At 41.9% G+C, this 23,469-nt stretch overlaps 1 protein-coding gene across 1 annotated transcript in view; it reads left to right on the top strand.

The window, feature by feature from the left end:
- CCDC63 (coiled-coil domain containing 63) overlaps nt 1-9,192 on the top strand; it is a 190,481-nt gene extending 181,289 nt beyond the window's left edge. Inside the window, exon 7 of the mRNA XM_044069763.1 lies at nt 9,011-9,192. Within this exon, the coding sequence (XP_043925698.1) occupies nt 9,011-9,192 (182 nt within the window). The remainder of the gene's footprint in view (nt 1-9,010) is intronic.
- The last annotated feature ends 14,277 nt before the right edge of the window (nt 9,193-23,469 follow it).

The following is a 23,469-nucleotide window of genomic DNA, read 5'->3' as shown; positions in this document are numbered from 1 at the left end:
TATAAGCAACAGGTAACATTAGTCTATCATTTTGATGTATAGTCATTGACATCCTATCTCTAAGTTGTTAAGGAAGAGCATGGTTCCAATTTTGGAGCATCTATTTATTAGGCTTTTTTATTCTAAAGGAATCAACTCACTTACAGGTACTTCCAGCTTAATCATTACTTTCACTGTTATTCCATATTTTTAATGTTTCTGTTATACTCTGCACAGGTATATCCAGCTTAAACATGTATACATTTGCTTAATAATTTTATACTATTTGTCCTATACTGTTTGGATGACAGCAGTGTAGAGGCTTTCTGCATACACAACTGCTATCATAATGGAGTCAGAAGTTACCCTTGTTACTTTTATACCCTTTAATTTGAATGATAGAGCCACACATATCAAGCTGCTGCTGACTTGAGCCATCTAACTCCATTCCTGTCCTTCATGCAAGAGAACAAGTGGGATGCAGATCAAATGCAAATGCTGAATTAAAATACATGAGGTGTGAGTATGCTTAATATATCCTATCCAAAGACATAGAACACTCATCCTCAGAAGTTAAACAACATGTATCTTGTCTAGTAGTTATATCAACTAGGTGGGAGTCTGTTTAAAAGTATAGCACATGGACATGAAACTCTCAAGTAAACAAAGAGACAGATTCCAAAAAATCTGTACAATGGTGCAGATAGTAACGTGGTAGTGGAGCACACCACTGTCCTGTAAAAACAGGTTAATTGAATATGAAACAGCAAAGTTTACAGTCATGTCTAACTGAACAGAGGATGACTTTAGAGCACTGTGCTATGAAAACTGTATGTTCAGTGAGAAAATATGGACGGTAGCTAGTGATGTGCATCTGGCTACAACTATGCAGCAGATAAAAAAGTCAAGGAACACATAACGCATCAGCAGCATCCACTTTGAAAATTAATAACAGGTTGGCTATGCCATACATATTTGGAGGGGTGTAATATGCAGTACACATCTCTGTCAAGAGAGAAAGTTGACAGGAAAGGAGATGAGGTTTGAGAGAAGCAGGCAGAGGTGCACACAGCAGGACATTGGAATGGTATAATCCAAAAGAAACCTGTTAGGATAAGAGGTGTTTTAGATCAAATGAGTTGCCTTTTTATCAAGAGGAAAAAGAGGGGCAGGAAAAATAAGATACATGGTGCATGGTAACCACTAGCATGTTGGTCAGATAGGGGTGGCAATGAGACATATACAAGAGCTGATAAAGAGGGTCAACATGCAAAGAATACAGAAAGATGGGCACAGTTAGTAGTGATAAACAAACCAGGGGATTACTGCAACACAGGAGGAAGAGATGTTTTGCAATTAGCATATATGCAAGATATATTCACATGCCAAAGTGGAAGGGGCACAAAATGCAGAATTTACATGTCAATATAATAAGAAGAATATTCACAGAAACCATTTCTTGTAAGCGCAAAATGCCAAATGTTTGTGTACATAGAGGGACAACTAGGCAGGCTGAATATGTACAATTTAACTCCCCCCTCCACAGCATACAGCAAGGTTCTTCAACTGTTAGTGCCAGTTAGAAATATGATGCCAATGGTGTTTAATACACTAGGCAGTTATGTTGTTAAAACCTGCAGGGCCGGTACAAATAGTCATGAGGTTTGGGCTGAGAGCCAATGGTGGCAACAAATTAAGATATATGCAGGTGAAGTGCTGAGAGTCACACCTGTACCATTGCCAAGAGGTCAATCTCCTTTGTTTGGGATGCTGGAGCAAGTGCTTCCAAAAACTCCTCAATCCTCATCATGGCTGTTATCAGCTCTGCATCCTGGGGACCACTGACCAGTCAAAAGCATCCTTCACAGCAGTACACAACTGATGTCATGCACTACTGTAGAGTGCCATTCCTTGGGGTCAGTCAACCCTCTGACGGTTCATTGGTACTGTCTTCATGGTCTCCTTATTCACTTGGACCATCAGAACTTGAGTATTGTATCTGAAGTGAGAAAAAAGATGTGGACAAATAGGAAGACACGAAGAAGACATAAATGAGGCTTGGGTTACTGGACAGTAAACTGACATAGCCTTCAGATATAACAGAGCCTGTAGCCTTTGATGGTACATTCCCCTGTAGTCAGGCACTCTTTCCTGCCTGCAAAGAGGTACCAAAATTATCAGTATGTCCACAGATATCAGAATCCTCCAATAAACAGTCTAGCTTAACACACTTATTTCATGGTGTATCTGTGGCTATGAGCAGGATGGATGCAAAGACATATGCCACACATGCATGCACTAGTATACATTCAATGGGAAAATTAAAAGAAGAACAGACACACACACACACACACACACACACACACACACACACACACACACACACACACACACACACACACACACACACACACACACACACACACACACGCCAAATAGACATAGCTGCATCTCACAGCTACATGCAAAATATTATGTTCCCCTCCAAAAGAATGAAATTTGACTGGTAATATACATTGCAGCCATACACTGCAGATCACAGTGAGCTCTGCTATACAACTCTATATGAAACAGTTACTACAGATTATGTGCCTGCCATACATACCAGTATTGTTTACATTGTATTAGTATCATTCTGAAAGTCACATGACATCAGTAATGAAACATACATACACACACACACACACACACACACACACGCACGCACACGCACACACGCACACACACACACACACACACACACACACACACACACACACACACACACACACACACACACACACACACACACACACACACATTCTGGAGCAGAGGTATCTGTTCAACAAAACCTGTGCCAGCTTTACCTTGCATATGTGTAGCAACAACAGTCTCCCTGCATTTGCTGCATGGCATGTAAGTGTGCCATTTGCACCAACTTGAAGGTATAGCTTCCAGCTGTCACTGAACAGCAGATTGTCCCTGGTATTGTCCCATGTTTTCTTTGTCCTTGCCACAATTACAGTGTTCAGGTACATCAGTGAGGAGTACAGTCTCTGTGTAGTACCAGTTAATACAGTTCTAGATCTATCAGTCCATGTAAATTACATCAAAGAACAAAGCAAACTATTAAAACCACAAATACCAGTCCGCAGAGACTACGACTGTAGCCCTTGCACTGCTGCATGATAAAAATATATATGCAACAAATAGACAGTACTTAGACTTAAAACATAAAAAAACAGAACCACTAAGAGAACACGAGATCTTTGAAAATTCTGAGCACTTACGTCTTTTTTATTATATAGACTTCGTCAGACTAGACAGACAAACTAAATAGCGCTTCCTATATAAAATACACCAAAACAATGGAAAACCACGTCCTCACTTGGACAACAACATCAAGCATAAATTGATTAATCCACTTAAAGAGCAATAATACAATAATATGTAACCAAAAAGATATACTATCCTATAATACAATTAAATGAAGTCAAACATATGCAACCAACTATGTGAATGTAAACATGCATGCACTTATAAAAACTTAAAAATATATATTAAGCATTAAAAACATTAAAAGCAAGCTGCTGTGACTTTCAACACACTACTAATGGAAATTATATAATTTAGACCTGGTGCCACTGTGGCATTGAATCTAATCTGCCAATGTAATTCCTTTATCTCTAGAAAAGTATTGATGTCCCCACATAATGAAGAATAAATAATCCTGTCAATATTGAAAAAAGTAAACTTCTTGAAATTTGGACAGGTAATGGAGTGTCTGTAGGGAGTGTTGGTACACTTCTCTTTCTTGGTATCATAATAGTGTTCCCAAATTCTATCTTTTAGTTTCCTATTAGTTTTTCCTCCATAGAAGACATCACAGGTTCAATATTTTCAATGGTCTCATGTTCTGATAGTGGTTCCGTTTTTTTTTTTTCATTTATTATTTTATGTAGCATTGTTGCTCTTTTTAGACGTAATTGTATTTTTAGCGCTTTTGTTGTATTTAAATAGAAAACTTCATCAGAAACATGATGACATTTTGTATTTAAATAAAATGAAAGTGTTAAAAATATGTTACATCCAAGTATTGTCTATTTGTTACTTATATATTTTTATAATATAGCAGTGTAGGGGCTACAGTTAGAGTCTCTGCAGACTGGTACATGTAAATTACATTCAGATCCACCTGTTACCGTATTGCACTTTCCATTGAATGAGGGAACTAGTGCAAATCTGACCTTGATGTAGGCCATATGTCCTATCATAGTGCTCTGCATTGCCCTTGATTTATGGGCCAACATGTTATGAGCTATAACTGAAGGTGTACCTGTGGAAATTCAGGTGGCAGTAAGTATAGTAGTCCATGAATGTATTCATAAGTAAAGGAACAAACTCAAAACACATAAACCTATCCCAAGTGCTAATGCAATAGGAGTTATATGAAACAGTAGTGAATCAAATGCTTCTGGAGGCCTATAAGCCCAATTCTAGAGGATGACATGCCTGTCATATGCAGTCAGAATTAGTCATCTTAACCTCAGTAAAGTTACATGCCAAATCCGTGCACATACACACATTTGCCAGTTGCTCAGATCTAGCTCAACATAGCTAACATTTTTGAACCTCCAAGATGGCTGCACACTGATCAACAGTTTAATTTCATGTCACCCAGTGTGAAAACAGAAATTGAGGAAAAGTAGTGCCATTGAAACCATTATTTTTTCAGTAAAATTCAGTTACTGGCTAGTAGCTACTCTGCTTGAATGCCAGTGAAGAAGAATTTTGGAAAACCTGAAAGAAAATATGTCAGAAAACAGGTGAAGAGAAAACGCTAGCTAGGAAGGATACTGCTGCTGTTCTGCAAAAGAGGTTCAGCTTTCTTTCAAGAGATGGCATTCAGTAATTTAGATGAAATAATAAATCAGATTGACTCAGAGGTGATTAAAATAAATGCAACATTGAAGGGCACTGTATTCGGGTCTATATTATTTGTTCGAAGTTTGAAAACTCCGAATGTTAAATAATCAAATTTAAATGTTCAAAGTTTCAAACATCGAATGCATAATTAAAAAAAAACAAACGGAACTTACCTAACTGCACCCCAACTCTTTAAATATACCAACTCTGAGACTGCACTATAGTGCGGTAAAGGGAAGATTTCCCTTACTGCACTACAGTGCGGTCTCGGAGTTGGTATATTTAAAGAGCGGGGGGTGTGGGGGGTGCAGGGGGGCTTGCCTCCCTGCCTACAGCTGTTAGTTTTGGGTTTGTTTTTTTTTTTTTTTACATATGTTTGAAGTTCTATAACTTCAAACATTTAAATTCGATATTTTAATGTTCAAAGTTATAAAACTTTGAACATATGATATAGACCCCTGTACTCACCCTCTATACTTTTTCCTTACTATCCCAAAATTCAGACCACTAACTGCCCATTATTTTTGACCTGTACTTCTATTATTATTTATTATCTCTCTCTAGACTCCTCTTCTGTGCTATTACCTGTCATTTTAAACCATAAACATTAACCTCCTTAGGCTACCTTTCAAATTATATATTTCTCTTTTCTCTACTGTATCAAGACTTAAATTAATAGCAACTATATTTTTAAGTTTTGTCCTGTTGTCAAATTTGTTCTATTTTTGTTTGATTGCTTCTACTTACACCTTTATTGTAAAAATGTTTTTGAATCCCTCTATATACTGCATCTGTAAACTTTACTGTAAAATACGTGGAGCTTTTCTTCCCAGGCCTCCACTGAAAAAGGGCTGTCAGCTCAGTCGGACAAACCCGGTCAACAAATGTAAAATATAAATAAATAAATATATCAACTCAAGTAACAAAAGTCTGGACAAATATAAGTTGTTTTAACTAGCTTTTCAGATGACCTTATAAAACTTCAAAAATAAGAGGCTGAAATAAAGAAAAGTCTTACTGAGTAAGAGTCTTCTGAAGATGTGTAGAAGAACTGTTTCAAAAAATAGTAGAGTTGGAAGACAGAATGTACAGAGAAAACCTGAGATTTTCTGCTGTAGGAACTGGATGGAGCACACTGTATTAATTTTATGAAAGCATAAATAAGCAGATGGACTGATATTCCACAACAGGATTTGTTAACTAAAAGGGCACATGTGTGCTCAAAACCTGGCGAAGAGAAAGTAGCCAGGACCAATATTAGTAAAGGTGCAGTCATAACAAAGGGAAGACTCAGTCCTCACAAAACTGAGGCGGAAGGGGAATGTATTAAAAACTATTTGTGGAAAATAATTTTTCACTGTACACCAGCAGAAGAGAAGCAAATTTATCACACCAGTCAGAGAATGTTGAGAAGCAGGTGTGAGATTGAAGCTGCTGTATCCATCTATGTTCAGGTTATTTTTTTCCTGGAGGATCAAAGACATTTTTTGATGCAGAACAAATTAATGAGGAAATAAAAAAAGTTTATCCAGCAAAAAAGTAAACCAGCAAACAGACTATGACTCTGCTTATTATTCTTCTGACAATAAATCTCATCGAGAGACTTTGTAGCCATGTTTGTAGACTAATGTAGCCTAAATGAAATTTTGTGCATCAGCTCAATTCTTGAGATTACAATGGAAAGTGGAACAATACATACAAGTAGAGGAATAAACATAACTGACAAATACAATACTACCCCCAATACATGCAAGAAAGTGCAGAGACATTTACCAACCCTCGAATATGAAAAGCATACCCTCTCCTGAGTTAAATTAACTAATTTGTTTAAAATAATATAAAACATAATACAGATTGAACAATGCCTGAATTATTTGTCTAATATTGCACTTGAGTGGATTAAATAATACTGACTATGAATATAATAAATAAATGTTGCACTTACTTGGAATATATGTAAATATATATTACACAAATAAATAAAAATTGACTTATTATGCGTCTAGACCCCTGGGACAAGTGCCCATGTTCAGAAGTCTAATCACTGTAGGGTAGAAACTGTTATTGAATTTTGTAATTTTGTAGTCCTGCAGCGGATGTTGCAATATCTCCTGCCTGATGCCAAATACTTAAGCAGTCCATGCGCAGGATGCATGGCATCCTGTATTATTTTGGTGGCCTTTCAGATGCTTCTTGCAGAATAAAGTTGTTGGATCAATGGATGACTAGAACCTGTTACCTTCTCTGCAACCCTCACCATTCTTTGTAATACCATCCTTTATTTAACTGTGCAGCTCCCAAACCACACTGTGAGGTTGCAGGTGAGACTGCTCTCTATTGCACCTCTATAGAGGGTGGAGAGAATATTCTGAGGAAGCTTAGCTTTTTCAACCTTCTTTTTAAAGCAAATGTGTTTGAAAGCAAATGTGTTTGAAAAATAAGATGAAATGGTGAAAACCATGAAATATACTAGGCTTTGCAAAGACATTAGCTTGTTTTTTCCATTAACAAATGTTCTCAGTGAGACACAAGAAGTCTGCAGCTGATGGCAGTTAGCCAGGGGAATTCTGTGCATTGTATTATGAGTGAAATGTACAAAGATTCCTTCATATATCTGCAAGTTGTTAGCTATTTTTTCTCATTGCTGTATACTTTTGCATGGATACAAGCTGTCTGCAGGTACAAGCAATTAATCTTGACAGTTCTGAGCATTCTTTACTGAAGGAAATGCAAAATAAAGGTAAAATAACTGCCGGTTCAGTGAAAAGTAAAGTCTGAAATTATGGGAAGTGAATAAGAGATAGTAGTCTCTCCAGCACCCTTAATACTTTATTGCATTTAATGGAATAGTACATAATTTAGTTTTAAGGGTAGCAAGAGCACTTTTTCTTAGGGCTAAAAGTTAGTATTTTCTGAAAGCAAACAAACTGTGTTTCACGTGGGAGGGTGTCCGCAATAAGAAAAGAACAGACAGCAATTCTCATAAGTGGGAATACACACTGTAACGTGCTTTAGCATCTGTAATCTTAACTTTAGATTAGGTTATGCCAGTGGATAAAGCTGTCAATTTGGAGCAATTGTTCCTCTCTGGAATGTTAAGCTTCATTTGTTGAAAACATACATAGTTTTGTGTATTAGTTCTAAGTTAATGGGGTGCTCTGAAAAAGTATTTATTTATTTTCAGAGTTTTCATTAATGCAAAATGTCTTGAGAAATGTGACATAGATTCAAATGGCGATGAGGGAAACAACTGTTTAAATAACCTGCCAAACATTAGTGTGTGCATGTAAGACAAAAGGTGGAAATACGCATTAAAAATGTCTTGTATAAAATGTGGGAGCAATAGCTTTTTATCATAATGACTACTCTAACCATAGTATCTTGGAATGTAAATGGCCTTACAAGTATAGGCAAGAAGGAAAGTGTATTGAATTATATTATGAAATGCAGACTGCAAATAGCAATGCTACAGGAAATGCATATGGAAAAAAAATGAGGATGTGAATTTGACAAAGAAAAGATTTTAGGATGGATATTTAGCAGAATATCAGGAACAATGGAAAGGGTAGTAATAATACTGATTGCTAGAGGGGCTCCAATAGTGATAGAAGATGGAGAAAATGTAAATGTTATGTAGTCCTATCTTGCCGTAATTCTTGCTGGATGGGTTTGGAGCTGATATTCGGCTCCGACTCGGCTGATACTAAAGCTTAAGAGCTTTTACTGGCTCAAGGCTAGCCCCTATCCCATGGTGCCTCGCGGCAATTCCCCAGATCTTGTTTGCCACGAAAGCTTTGAAGTTGTGTCTTACTGGGTCATTGGCTAAGTAAAATGATTTTTTACTATATTTAGTCTTTTCCTACTTTTTTCTTTCAGATTTATATATAGATACTCTCTTGTCTCTTGTGTGACTGTTTTTGAAAGTTATTCAACCCTTATTCCCCCCTTAGGAGCTGTACGGCTTGTTTACATTAGAGGGCCATAGTGCCCATTTAAGTTAGAGGGCCTTTCCTCCCTGTGTGTGTGTGACTGTTTTAAAAAAAAAAAAAAAGTTATCTTCTTCTCTTCTCGCCTTTATTATAGTTAATACCTTTAGTATTGTTATCATTTTGTCTTCTTTTATAAGAATGTCAAAAGAGAAAGATAAGGATCATAAGGATCATCGCCCTTTGGGGTTCAAAAAGTGTGATAGGTGTATGCAGAAAATGTCTGTTACAGACAGCCACACCAGTTTTGTTTATTGCCTTGGTGAAGCCCATTTACAGAAACCCTGCGCCTTTTGTCACGCTTTTAGCGCTAGAGTTTTGAATGAGAGAAAGAGAAAACTCATTGACAGGGGTCTCATGACCAGTTCCTTCCAGGAACAGCTGGAACTTGGTCAAGCAGCTCCAAAATCCTCAAAGAGAAAATCATCAGCCCCGGCTTTGGAGCCGACAAAAAAGACTAAGGCGTTGGAACCCAGAAGTTCCAGTTCCGACTCAGCTTCATCTACTTCGGTGCTGTTGATTTCATCGGTTCTGAGACAATCTTTGGTACCGAAAGTTTTGCCTGACATCAAGACTGTATCTCCTATATTGAGATCTCCTACTTTGGAGAGAAGGAGGTCTCCTTCTGTCTCCACTAGATCCTCCAGGATGCTATCAGATGAGGACATTGAGAGGGTGGTGAAGAGGTTGCTTTCGGATCCAGCTCTGGCTAGAAAATTGGCCCCCCCAGACCCAAAGGTCTTGGAGCTGACCCCCTTACTGACCACTGTTCCTCCTCCGACTGCTTCTCTCTTGGAACCTATTACATCAGATTCCTCTGTCTTGGATGCTTCGGCTCCAGGGATTCAACCTGTTTCCTCAGAGCCAATTACTCTATCCTTGATGCCTCACTCTGGAGCTGAGGGTTCTGGGAGCCGACACTCTCATATCGACTCCGAGGGGGACAGTTATCCTGGGTTCCCATCGGAACCGACCCTCCCTCTCGGAGCTTCAGCTTGACTCAGCTCGGCTCCCACTTCTGCTTCGGAGCCGATCCCTCTTGCTAGGAGTCAACCATCCACCACCTCGAAGCGGAGGTCTTCTTCAGAGCAGGGGGGGAGGCTTTTGAAGCTATTGAGAAGGCTTTATCCTCTGCCAAAGCCATTCCTCTGAAACCTGTGTCCCACCAGCAGCAGGCAGCAACCTCATCCCCCCTGCCACCCCCACAGCGTAGGGAACCAGAGGCCCAAGTAGCTCCCATTGGAGGTGCCCCTCTTCTGAGACCTCCCCAGATTATCCCACTGGAGAGCTCCCTCAGAAGAGGCTGTGTAAGAGGAAACATGTCGACTCACCTGTGTCTCTCACATCAGACACTGATTTAGAAGAATCAGAAGGGTCCCCTAGATCCCCCTCTGAGGATGTCTCTTTCTCTGACATCCTAGAAATCCTTAGACAGAGGGGTGCTTGGAAGACCTCTAACCCTACTGAGGATAAATCAGTGTATCTTGAAGTCTTTGGCTCCTGACCTTCCACCTCCTGGGTGACGCCGCCTTATGACCAGCTTTTGGGGGTCATATCGTGGAAAGCATGGACCTCTCCAGATTCAGTGGAAGCCGTTTCGAGGAGGCCAAACAAATTTATGACAGCACCCAAGGACAAGTCTTTCCTTAGTAAGGGATTTCCAGTTGATGCCATGGTGGTAGCAGCGGCCACCAAGAAGGAAATATCTGAGACGTCTTCTAATATCCATCCTTCTAACAAGGAGTCCAGGATGATGCTGTCCGGGATGACAGGTACGGGAAGTGTACTTTTTCTTCGGCGACATTTACATTAAGATCACTGAATTACCTGACTCATTTTACTCATCTTCAGAGGGATCTCCTGAAAGAGTTAGGGGACACCCTCCAGGGTTCAGTAGCTCCGGGTTCCATGGATAAGGTTTCTACGCAGCTCTCCACCCTTACTTCCATAGCTAACTCCTCCATGAGGCTGATCTCATATGTGGCAGATGGAGCAAGTAGGGCAGCCACAGCAAGAATATCCCTCAGGAGACATTCGTGGATGAGTCTTTGTAATTTTATGGAGTCCTTCCAGTCTTCCTTCACTAACATCCCCTTTGATGGTTCATCTGTTTTTAGACCCCAAGTGAAAGAGACTTTGACTAGGTGTGAGCAGGAAGGGAAAACCTTATCTGCCATCAGAGTCTGTTTCTCTCTTCCATCCAGACCCTATCCCAAGGGTAATACAGGAGGGAAAATGTAGTTCCGCAAATCCCAAAAAGGTTTTCCTCTAGCACAAGGTCAACCCTCTCCCAGAGGCAGAAGGGGAGGATATAATGGAAGATGCTGCCCTCGTGGCAGAGGAGGTCCACAACATCAGGGAGACAGAGAAACTTTCTCTGATCATCCCTTCCATTGACCCTGAAGGGTTGCCCGACTGTCCATCTCTGGAGGCAGTCGGGGGTCATATATCGCTGTACCCAAGCGCCTGGCTAACTATCACTCAAGATAATTGAATACACACAATAATATCCAGAGGTTATCTGATTCCCTTCATCTCCAAACCCCCAACAAACCGGTCTCTACCAGATGTACCACCCATCCAACTAGACCGTGCAACAGCAGAGGTCATCTTGTTGCTGCAAAAAAGAGTCATCCAAGAAGTCCCCACAGAGCAAGTAGGATCCGGAACTTACTCTCGATTCTTTTTAGTTCCAAAAAAGACAGGGGATTGGAGATCAATTCTAGATCTCAGCAGGCTCAACAAGCATGTAAGAAAATCGAAGTTCCGAATGGTCGCTCTGCAGTCGATATTTCCCTTTATTGGGAAAGAACTGGATGTGCACAATCGACCTCCAGAATGTGCACTACCACATCAAAATGGACAGGAAATCCAGGAGACATTTATGCTTTCGGCTGGGAGACAGTCATTTTCAGTTCAGAACACTGCCCTTTGGCCTCACTACAGCCCCCAGAGTGTTTACCAAATGCATGGCAGTAGCAATGGCTCACCTGAGACATCAAGGATTCCAGGTGTTTCCGTACCTAGATGACTGGCTCCTCACTGCTATCACCAAGCATCAACTAATAAGGACCAGGGATGAGACTCTATCCTTTGTGCCAGTCTAGGCATCACTGTCAACTTGCAAAAGCTAGTCTTATCTCCCTTGCAGCAAATTGTATATTTAGGCTCAGAAATAGACACAATCACCATGTCAGTAAGGCTTACACAGGAAAGAGTGGAATCTCTACACAGTCAGGTCAGATCCTTACTAAACAAACAAAGAGTCCAGGCCAGAGTAGTCCTTCAAGTCCTAGGGACTATGGCTTCTGCCATCCTATTAGTTCCTCTTGCTCGCCTACACATGAGGATTATCCAGTGGTGGCTATTTGCACAATGGTCAATGCAAGACCTTCCATTGTCTCACCAAATATTAATAATAAACGCATGCAAAAAGGATCTGACATGGTGGTTACACACAAAACAACTTGTCCAAGGTCGTACACTTATTCCTCTTCAAGAGAAAGCAGTTTTGACCACGGATGCTTCCCAGATGGGGGGGTGGGGGCATTATCTGGGAATGACAGTCCAAGGTACTTGGCAGAACTATGAGAACCACTTGCACATCAATGTTCTGGAGATGAGAGCGGTGCTGTATGCATTGCAAGCACTTTACAGCTCCCTTCCCACCAGGGCGATTGCGATTCAATCAGACAACATGTCTGTCGTATGGCACATAAACAAGCAAAGGGGAACCAAGTCTTATCCACTTTGCCAAAAGACTGTAAGAGTTTGGAAATGGGTGATGGATACTCAATACTTCCTGATAGCAATGCATATCCCGGGGAAATCCAACGTAATAGCAGACAAATTCAGCCAAGCAATTCTGATGCCTCACGAGTGGTCCCTGAATCCAATGGTTGCGAAAGAGATCTTTCACAGATGGGGCCAGCCTTGCTGCGATCTTTTTGCCACTCACCTGAACATCAAATGCAGCAGCTACTTTGCCCTCATTCCCCATCCGGGGACGTCACTCAGGGATGCTCTAGTTCACGATTGGCCCTTGGGACTTCTGTATGCCTTTACTCCTTTTCCACTCATCCCCAAAGTAATACAGAAAGCAAGACAGTTGAGCAGTTCCTTGATCCTCATTGCTCCTTACTGGCCTCAACAAGTTTGGTTTCCCTTCCTGTGGCCCTACCTCTTGGAGGAACCATGGATTCTGGACCCATCTCCAGATCTCCTGATTCATCAATTAGGACAGTTCCATCCTTCCATCCACACCCTCAAATTGACAGCATGGCTGCTCCAGTTCCACGAATAGCCAGGTATATTTCCTTATCCCCTGTGGTCAAACACATCCTAATTTCATACCATAAACCTTCCACTCAGAAACTATATTCTAGCAAATGGAAAAGGTTTTCCCTTTGGGCTCTGAATCGAGGCTTAGATCCATATACGGCTCCTTTAGAATCCATTGTATCCTTCCTAACAATAATTTTTCATGAAGGAGTGGCAGCCGCTACAGTTAGAGTTCATTTAGCTGCCATTTCCAATTTCCATTTTGGTTTCATGGGAAATCCAATTATGCAGCACTCCTTGTGCAAAACTTTCTTAAAAGGAGTTCTTCTCAGGCCCCCAATAAAATAACTATTAGAACCCTGGGACTTAAACTTAGTCCCCTCATCTTTAATGTCTGCACTCTTTGAGCCATCCTCATCGTCAGACTTAAAATTGTTATCATGGAAAACTTTATTCTTGGTAGCCATAACATCTGCTAGGAGAGTTTCAGAACTACAAGCTCTAACTATTCAACCTCCTTACATTATCTTTCACTAGGATAGAGTCTCTCTCAGGACAAACCCTTCCTTTCTTCCTAAAGTATGCTCAGAACACAATCGGAATACCACCATTGAGCTACCTGTGTTTTTTCCAAACAACTCTAATAAATCAGAGAATAGACTACACCAGCTGGATGTCCACAGAATACTCAGGTTTTATATACACAGGACTAAAGAATTCAGGAAATGTGATCAACTTTTTGTTTCCTTTTCTGACAAAAGGAAGGGCTTGCCTGTTTCTAAAATTACTCTTTTGAAATGGCTTTCGGATTGCATATCCTTTGCTTATCAACAAGCTGGTAGACAATTACCTGTCAAAGTGAAAGGTCACTCTACTGGGGCTGCAGCTACTTCATGTGCCTTTAGATCTAGGCTCCCAATTGATACTATTTGTGCAGCAGCTACTTGGGCAAGACCACATATGTTTGTCACTCATTACAAATTGGATTTGGCCTCCCGGGACAGGTCATCCTTTGGGCCCACTGTGCTAAAGAGTCTCTTCGCTTGAGCCACCTGGGATAAAGGAGCCAGGGACGCTGTCCCATCCAGCAAGAATTACGGTGAGATAGGACTACGTAACATAAAGAAGTTATGTACTTACCATAACGTTCCATGTTTGTAGTCCATCTCGCCTATATTTTTGTGTCCCTCCCCCCTTCCAACCCCCTTCCTGTTTCTGGGGGATCTGGTGGACCTTTTTGGTGCTGCTTGACATTGTTCTTTTTATTGTCCACCTGGAATGGATTATACTTCTAATCCTTTGCTGTATTTATACAGCTCCTTTTTTATTCTTACCTGATAGGCATTTATTGCTTTCTTGCAAACTAGATCTGGGGAATTGCCATGAGGCACCATGGGATAAGGGCTAGCCTTGAGCCAGTAAAAGCTCTTGAGCTTTAGTATCGGCCGAATCGGAGCCAAATATTGGCTCCGAACCCATCCAGCAAGAATATTGGCGAGATGGATTACAAACATGGAACATTATGGTAAGTACATAACTTCTTTTTATGGTAGATTTGTGGTAGTAAAGACCTATTGGCAAGGGAGGAGGATTACTCCATCATGTATTGATATTCCACCAAAAACTGCTATTATGGCCCTTAAAAAAATTTGGGAGAATTAATTAGCTTTTACCAGGGAATATGACTTATAGGTGGGGACTGGAAACTGATTCACAAGAGTGAGGGTGTGTCAAGGTCATCTAGAAGGGAAATATAACAAAACAGGATAGATTTCTGAAGAAATGTATAAAGATATTTGGTTTTGAAGACATGAATTCTATATTAGGAATTCAGACAGAATTTGTGTATTATTCCTCAAGGTACAATAACTAGGTTAGACTGGATAGAAATTATATTTCACAGGAACATGTACATTTAATTGAAAGCTTCAAGACAGCTCTGATAACTATTTTAGATCACGCACTGATAAAAGCTTAGATGTAAATGCAAGGTAATGAAGTAAAAATGAGACACTGATGCTTACTCATCTACCTGTTAAAAAGAAAGGAATTTAAGGACTGAGTAGTGGAAATTATTCCAATGTTATTAGGGAATATATGAATTTCTTCACAAGGAATAGCTAGTGAGTGAGATAAAATGAAAATGGAGTTTAAAATAGAGGAGAAATAAAAGAGAAAGAGATGTGGTTAAGAAGTAGTAGGAATTATTTAGAGGGCTGACAAAGATTAAAGTATTTCAGAATAAGGGGCAACACACTGAACGATAGGAAGAACATCTGCAGAGTGCTGAAGAGAAAATAAGGGAATATCTGGGTAATATGCTTGAGTTTAGAATTAATGCTTTTGAGCAGCTAGTTTTTATTAACAACTCCAGAGCCAAAAACTTTTAGCACAGCAGATTAGACATCACAAAGTAGAAAGGGTTGTCACAAACCCTGGTAAGCCTGTGACAAGAAAAATAAATGGAGATCCCACACAAGTATTAGAGATATTTCAGAAATTTTATACAAATTTGTATAAAGCAGAGGAATGTGGAAACCAAAAAAGAGCACAAATGGAAATATGTATGGAAGACTTGATTATACCAAGATTAGAGGAAGATAGGGCATAACAACTAATAGTTAAGACAAGAGGAGATGAGATAAAAACAGTGATGCATAATTGATCTTCAGGGTAATGTCCAATAACAGATGATATTCTTGTGGAAGTTTGGAAGTTATGAGGGAAAAAGTGATAAAGATCGGGAAGATTGTGTGTAATAGTATTTCAAAATGAGGGGCTGCAGCAACATAAAGCTGTGGTGGCTGTATTTCAAAAACAGGGTAGAGACTATTTAGACTCAGCCTATAGACCTATTTCAATTTTAAACCAGGTTTGTAAAGTATTTATATCTATACTCAGCAAAAAAATGGCAAAGGTATTTCTGAAGTTCATAGATATGGCTCAATACAGTTTTTGTGGAGTGGAAGGGAGACAAACATTTGACAACATTAATATTACAATGAGGATCCAGACAGAAGCAGAATGAAAGAAAATATCACTATTGTTGGCAGATCTTGATGCAAAGAAAGCATTCAGTAGATTTATCTAGCATTTTATAAGTTGGGCAATAGAAGCATTTGCATTCCTTGATGCAATAAGGTTAATTAGGAGGATATATTAAAGATCAGAGGCAATAATTAAAGTGGGAGGGTTCCTCTCAAGTAAGCTATGTTTGAACAGAGGATCAGGCAGGGATCCTCTCTTTTCTTTTCTTTTCTTTTCTTTTCATTTTGCTTTATAGGCTCATAGGTTCATACTAGGCTAACAACCACCAGGATCTTTACAAGTCTAGCTGTACAACACATCCAGAGTTCCTTGGATGCCTATATAGTGGGGTATGTTAATGAAGAGTTAGCTAAAGGTTATATGGAGGGGTATGTTAGTTAGGGATTCATTTACTTAATGTCAGTCTCTGTCCATCAGAGTCACGGGGGCCAAACTGGGGATGAATTTGTGATTTTCCATCAAATGATCAAGGTTTCTTTTGAATAGGGTCAGAAATGAACTTTGCTTCACATAGACAAGGAGCTTATTCCATAGTGTGGGGATCCTTTGAAACATTATCAGTCCCTGCAGCAGGTTGTATTTATGTCACAGACAAAGTTCAGGTCCTTAGATCAGGTTTTTGTGGTGCTGTTTGTCTTGTGGATGTGCAAGAGATCCATCACAGCTGGATCTGAGGATGCCTTATATGCTAGGCATAGATCACCTCGCAGTACCCTGTAGGAGACTTAAGTACACAGACAGGACCTTAATGTGATCTGTGTAGTCAGGGAACTCATACCCTGGATTCTCCTGATTTGGCACCTTTGAGGGTGTTCCAGCTGTTGCAAGTGCCTGGTTAGGTACATGCCAGAGGGGGCATAGTACTTAATGATGGTGCTGATAAGGGCTGAGTAGAGTGGTACTATTACTTCACTGGACCTGGATGCCATACCCTTGCTTAGGAGTTGGATGACATGGAATGATTTTCTTACTCTCTTGGCTATGTACATTTATAGCAACTGGCAAAGAAAATAAGGTACTCAATAATTCAAGGATATAGTTGGTATGGTAATCAAGAAAAGTTTGCTTTATTTGCAGATGATACTATTTTGTACTTAATAAATCCAAAAATGGCATCTCAGTGTTGTGGAACATTCTGAAGCAGTTTCAGGTCTTTTCAGGATATAAAATTAATGAAGATAAAACAAAGGCTATAGCTTTAAATTATGTACCCACACGCAAACTGGTTCAGCAATACCCATATTTATGAGGACATGGTAAGATTAAATATTTAGGAATAGAAATTTAAGAAAGCTTCTGTTATGGCAGCTAAGGATATGTGGGAAAAGACTAAACAAAAAGATAATACAAAAACTGAGACACTGGAAGCTTTTGTTTATGGATATGTACAGTGAATATAAAAAGTTTACATACCCCTGTTAAAATGCCAGATGTTAAGTTGTCTATCTCGCCTTCATTCTTGCTGGATGGGTTTGGAGCCGACCTCGGCTCCGACTCGGCCACTCTAAAAGCTCGAGAGTTGGTTCCACCGGCTCGAGGCTCCCCTTATATCCCACAATGCTAGGCGTGAATTACCTCAGATCTCGTTTGCCGCTACAGCGATCGAGGTGTTGTTTTCTACCGGCTTCAGGTCAGTTTTATTAGATCAGTCTAATAACTGTTTAAACCCCTTTTAGCTTAGTTTTTTCTCTTTTTACCCTTAGTGTAGTGGATTTTTATCCTTTCTACCCTTATCCAGCCCCTTTCCCACAAGAACTGATAAGTTCTTTCCTTAGGCCTTCGGGCCCTTCCATCCCTAATAGTGGTGTGTATGTGTTTTTTGTAGGGATTTATATTGCATATATAAGCTAACTAGATTCATTAGTTTTAATTTAGTTTAAACTTATTTCTGATAGTGTAATCGGTGTGTGTGTGTTTTTGTGTGGTGGTTACACTTTTGGTTCCTTGAAAATGTCCAAGGATTCAAAGGTCTCAGGCTTCAAGAAGTGTGACTCGTGCTGTCAGAAAATGTCTCTGACAGATGGTCACACTTCGTGTGTGTACTGCCTGGGACCTTTACACCTGCAGGACTCTTGTGCTGTATGCCATGGCTTCAGCCCTAGAGTCCTGCAGGAAAGAAAAAACAAACTCATTCTAAGGGGTTTGCTTAAGCCTGAAGGTTCCCTAACTGCTACCTCAGGAAAACCTTCCAAGGCTTCTAAGACCTCGACTCCAGCTTCTGAGTCGAGGCCTAAGGCTTCAAAACCTACTGCTACATCGGCTCCGGCTGGAGCCGATGAGTCTTTGACTACAGCTTCTGTGGTTCCCTCGGCTCCGGCTGGAGCCGAGGTATTGGAAATTCCTGGGTCGGCTCCGATCAGACCATCGGAGCCGACATCTAGAAAGAGGTCTAGGTCACCATCCCTTGGCTCCGTTCATTCAGCTCCAGCGTCTCCCTTGCTGTCTGAACGGAGCCATAGGTCTCACTCCTCTAGGTCATCGAGGCTTTCGGATCATGACCTTCAGAGGGTAGTGAGTCGACTTCTAAAGTCCGAGGCACTGGCCCAAATGCTTCAAAGCCCGACTCATCAGTCGATGCTTCAACCTATCCCTCTAAATATTCCTCCTCCGACTCCTTTGAGCTCGGAGCCGGGGTGTCTCGGAACCGAGACTGTGGTAGTGTCGGAGCCGATACATTTGTCTTCGGTTCCGTCGTCGGCTCCGATTTCTTCCTTTGAAGAATCTTGGCGCCGGACTTCCCTCGTCGGCTCCGAGGGGGTGAGTGGCATCGGACCCTTGTCCGACCCCGCTCTCCCTCTCGGTGCTTCGGGGCTGGTGAGTTCGGCTCCGACATCGGCCTCGGAGTCATCTCTGTCGGTGCCGAGGGAGGTTCTCAGCTTCTCGGAGCGGGGACCTCTGGCTCTGCCTGACAGGGGTGCGTTCGAGGTCATGCGGAGTGTGTTGGAACCTGGTTCAACTCCACAGTCAGCTCCGTCCGCCCCTCCCTCTTCGGTGCCTCAGGTTAAGTCTACTCTCTCCCTCATCCCTGACCGCAGAGAGCCAACTCTTCAAGAATCCCCTGTGGGGAATTCATCCTCTTCCGAGGCCTCTCCTGATTTGGCAGGAGCCCCTAGGAAGAGAAAGTGTAAGAGGAAACACATAGACTCACCTGAGTCTGTCACCTCTGACACAGATTTAGAGGATTCCGAGGGTTCCCCCCGTTCCCCTTCTGAAGATGTCTCCTTTGCAGACATTCTAGAGATCCTCAAGCAGAGGGGAAATTGGCCAGCCCTTAACCCTTCGGAGGATGAATCTGTGTATCTTGAGGCGTTTGGCTCGCCCTTCCACCTCCTGGGTGTCCCCTTGACCCCCTCATGCAGGTGGTAGCAAAGAAAGCCTGGACGGCTCCTGACTCAGTGGACCCTACCCCCAGGAGACCTTCAAAGTTTATAACAGCACCAACTGATAAACAATTTCTGACCAAAGGAGTTACTGTGGATGCTATGGTGGTAGCTGCTGCCACCAAGAAGGAACTAGCTGATCCTTCAGTGCCTGTCCATCCTCCTAACAAGGAATCTAGGTCTATGGACAGGTACGGGAAGTGGATGTTTTCATCAGCGACCTTTGCTATGCGTTCGCTGAACTACCTATGCCATTTCACTCGTCTCCAGAGAGACTTGATCAAGGAAGCGAGTGAGATGTTGAAGGATCCTACAGCTGCAGGTTTTCAGGACAAGATGGACGCCCAGCTGACTACCCTGAATTCTATAGCTAACTCCTCCATGCGCCTCCTTTCATATGCGGCTGATGGAGCGAGTAGAGCCGCAGGGACAGGTGTCGCCTTACGCCGGCATGCCTGGATGCGACTATGCAATTTTGCGGACCCCTTTAAAACATCTTTCACTAATTCCCCGTTTGATGGATCATCTCTTTGGTCCTCAAGTGAAAGAAACCTTGACTAGGTGCGAGACGGATGGCAAAACTCTGTCTGCCGTCGGAGTCCGTTTTTCTACTCCTTCTAGACCTTACCCCAAAGGCCAGAAAAGTGGAAAAATGTGGTTCCGCAAACAATCTCAAGGGAATTTGCCTGACGCACAGAGTCGGTTCCCCTCCAGAGGCAGAGGAGGGAACAATAATGGTAGACGTCGCCACAGAGGCAGAGGGGGTCCACAGAACCAGGGCAATCGAGAAACCTTTTCCGATAAGCCCTTTCAACATCCCTGAGGTGTTGCCCGACTGTCCACCTTCGGAGGCAGTCGGGGGAAGATTGTCACTGTACCCAGAAGCCTGGCTATCCCTAACTCAAGACAAGTGGGTACAGTCCATCATTTCCGAAGGCTATTCCATTCCCTTCGTTCGCATTCCAAACCAATCAAAGAAATCCCTTCCAGATGTTCCACCTGCTCAAAGGGATCTTGCAGCTTTGGAAATTTCAAAGCTGCTTGCAAAAAGAGCAATTCAGCCAGTTCCAGCAGACCAGCAAGGATCCGGAATCTACTCCAGGTTCTTTTTAGTTCCAAAGAAAACAGGGGACTGGAGACCAATTTTGGATCTCAGTATCTTGAACAAGTCTGTCAAGAAAACAAGATTTCGGATGGTCACGCTACAGTCCATCCTTCCCCTATTGGGAAAGGAAAACTGGATGTGCTCTATAGATCTTCAGGATGCGTGCTATCATATAAAAATGAACAGACGCTCCAGAAGATTCCTCCGCTTCAGGCTGGGAACCAGTCATTTTTAATTCAGAGCCCTGCCCTTTGGACTCACCACTGCCCCCCGGGTGTTTACCAAATGCATGGCAGTGGTAGCTTCTCACCTGAGATGTCAAGGATTCCAGGTGTTTCCATATTTGGACGACTGGCTCCTCACAGCTCCCACCAAGCATCTTCTTCTAATGGCCAGAGACTACACCTTTCGCATTTGTCAAAAGTTAGGCATCTCAATAAATTGCGAAAAGTCTGTTTTGTCGCCTTGTCGTGCTATTACCTTCATAGGCACAAATCTAGACACAGTCAACATGTCTGCGAGACTAACAGATTAGAGAATAACAGACATACGCAAACTGGTCTCGCTTCTCTTCAGCAGCAACAGAGTCAAAGCCAGGTTAGTTCTGAAAGTATTGGGGATTATGGCGGCTGCCATACCTCTGCTTCCATTAGCCAGATTCCACATGAGAATCCTTCAATGGATGCTCTTCACACAATGGTCATACCAGCAACTTCCGATGTCCCACACCATTATGATTACGCAAACATGCAAGAATCATCTTCTGTGGTGGATGTCTTCCCCTCAGCTCTTCTTGGGAAGACCCTTTGTTCCTTCCCCTCCGGTTGCTACTCTGACAACGGACGCCTCCCTGATCGGGTGGGGGGGGCATTATCAGGGCAGAACTGTCCAGGGCATATGGCGACCAGACGAATGCCACTTGCATATAAATGTTCTAGAGATGAGAGCAGTGCTTTTAGCGTTGCAAGCCCTTCAAGACTCTCTTCCCTTGGGAACAATAGCAATCCAGACGGACAATATGTCTGTAGTGTGGTATATCAACAAACAAGGCGGAACCAGGTCCTATCCCCTATGTCAAGAAGCACTCAGACTGTGGCAATGGGCGATTTCTTCTCAGCGTTTTCTGATAGCAACGCACATCCCCGGGAAGTCCAATCAAATCGCGGACAAGTTGAGCAGAGCTATCCTCATGCCTCACGAGTGGTCTCTGAAAGATTCTATTGCGAGAAAAATTTTTCTCAAGTGGGGTCAGCCTTGCTGCGACCTTTTTGCTACTCCCAAAACAGCAAGTGCAGAGATTATTTCACCCTATTTCCGTTGCCAGACCAGCCCAGCAGAGACGCTCTAGTCCAAGTTTGGCCCCGGGGACTTCTGTATGCATTTCCTACCTTCCCACTAATCTCACAAGTGATACAGAAAGCTATCGCTCAGAAGGCCTTATTGATCCTCATTGCTCCTTATTGGCCTCGACAAGTTTGGTTCCCCTTTCTACATCAATTTCTGTTGGAGCAACCTTGGCATCTGGACCTAGTTCCAGATCTTTTGATCCATCAGTCGGGTCAGTTACATCGCTCCTCCCCTCTCTGAACCTCACTGCTTGGTTCCTCCAGTTCCTACCCTAGCCAGGCTTCCTCAAATATCTCACACTGTTCGAGATATTTTAATAGCTTCACATAAATCTTCCACTCGAAAAATTTATCTTAGTAAGTGGAAACGTTTTGCCTATTGGGCTCAAGGAAGGGACTTAGATCCTTTCACTGCTCCCATCCATATGGTTCTTGATTTTCTAGCTGAACTCTTTCATGCAGGTTCATCTCCTTCTACTCTCAAAGTTCAATTGGCAGCTATATCTAACTTTCATGTGGGCATTTCAGAGTCTGCCATCATGTCCCACAAGCTTTGCAAAGCCTTTTGAAGGGAGTTTTTCTACTCAGACCTCCTATAAGAAATCCTCCTCCTCCTTGGGACCTTAATTTAGTGCTCAGTTCTTTGATTCTTCCCCTTTCGAACCTGCAGCTTCCTGTTCATTAAAATTGCTATCATGGAAGACTCTCTTTCTGGTAGCTATTACTTCAGCTAGAAGAGTTTCAGAACTTCATGCACTCAGCTGTCGACCTCCTTATCTGTTGTTCCATAAGGACAGGGTATCCTTACGAACCAACCCGTCCTTTTACCTAAAGTAGCCTCTCGTCTAACCTAAATCAAAGCATTGACCTCCTGTGTTTTTTCCAGAATATTCTAATAGGTCTGAACAAAAATTGCATTGGCTAGATGTTCATCGTCAGTTAAGGTACTATTTGGATAGGACCAAACAATTCAGAAAATCTGACCAGCTGTTTGTCTCTTATGCAGAAGGCAGAAAGGGACTTTCTGTTTCCAAGGTATCACTATCTAGATGGCTAACATCTCTGATTTCCATTGTTTATGAAATTAGACACCAAAAGCTGCCTAACAAACCTAAGGCCCATTCCACCAGAGCTTTGGCTACTTCTATAGCCTTCCAAGACAGACTGCCTATTGACACCATTTGTGCAGCGGCTACTTGGGCTACTCCTCACACTTTCATTTCACATTATAAGTTGGATTTAGCTTCTAGGCATAGAGCTAACTTTGGTACCACTGTTCTCAAGAGTCTGTTTCGTTAGGCCACCCGGGACAAGGTGCTAGGGACGTGGTCCCATCCAGCAAGAATGAAGGCGAGATAGACAACTTAACATATAGAAGTTATGTTCTTACCATAACGTTCCATGTTAGTTGTCTTCTTCTTGCCTTCTTTCTTGCGTCC

The sequence above is a fragment of the Protopterus annectens genome, chromosome 4.part0, assembly GCF_019279795.1.
Source record: "Protopterus annectens isolate FY-2018-M chromosome 4.part0, PAN1.0, whole genome shotgun sequence".
In the NCBI taxonomy this organism is placed as follows: domain Eukaryota; kingdom Metazoa; phylum Chordata; order Ceratodontiformes; family Protopteridae; genus Protopterus; species Protopterus annectens.
The sequence above is the reverse complement of the archived record's forward strand: the minus strand, read 5'-3'. Positions and strand labels throughout refer to the sequence as shown.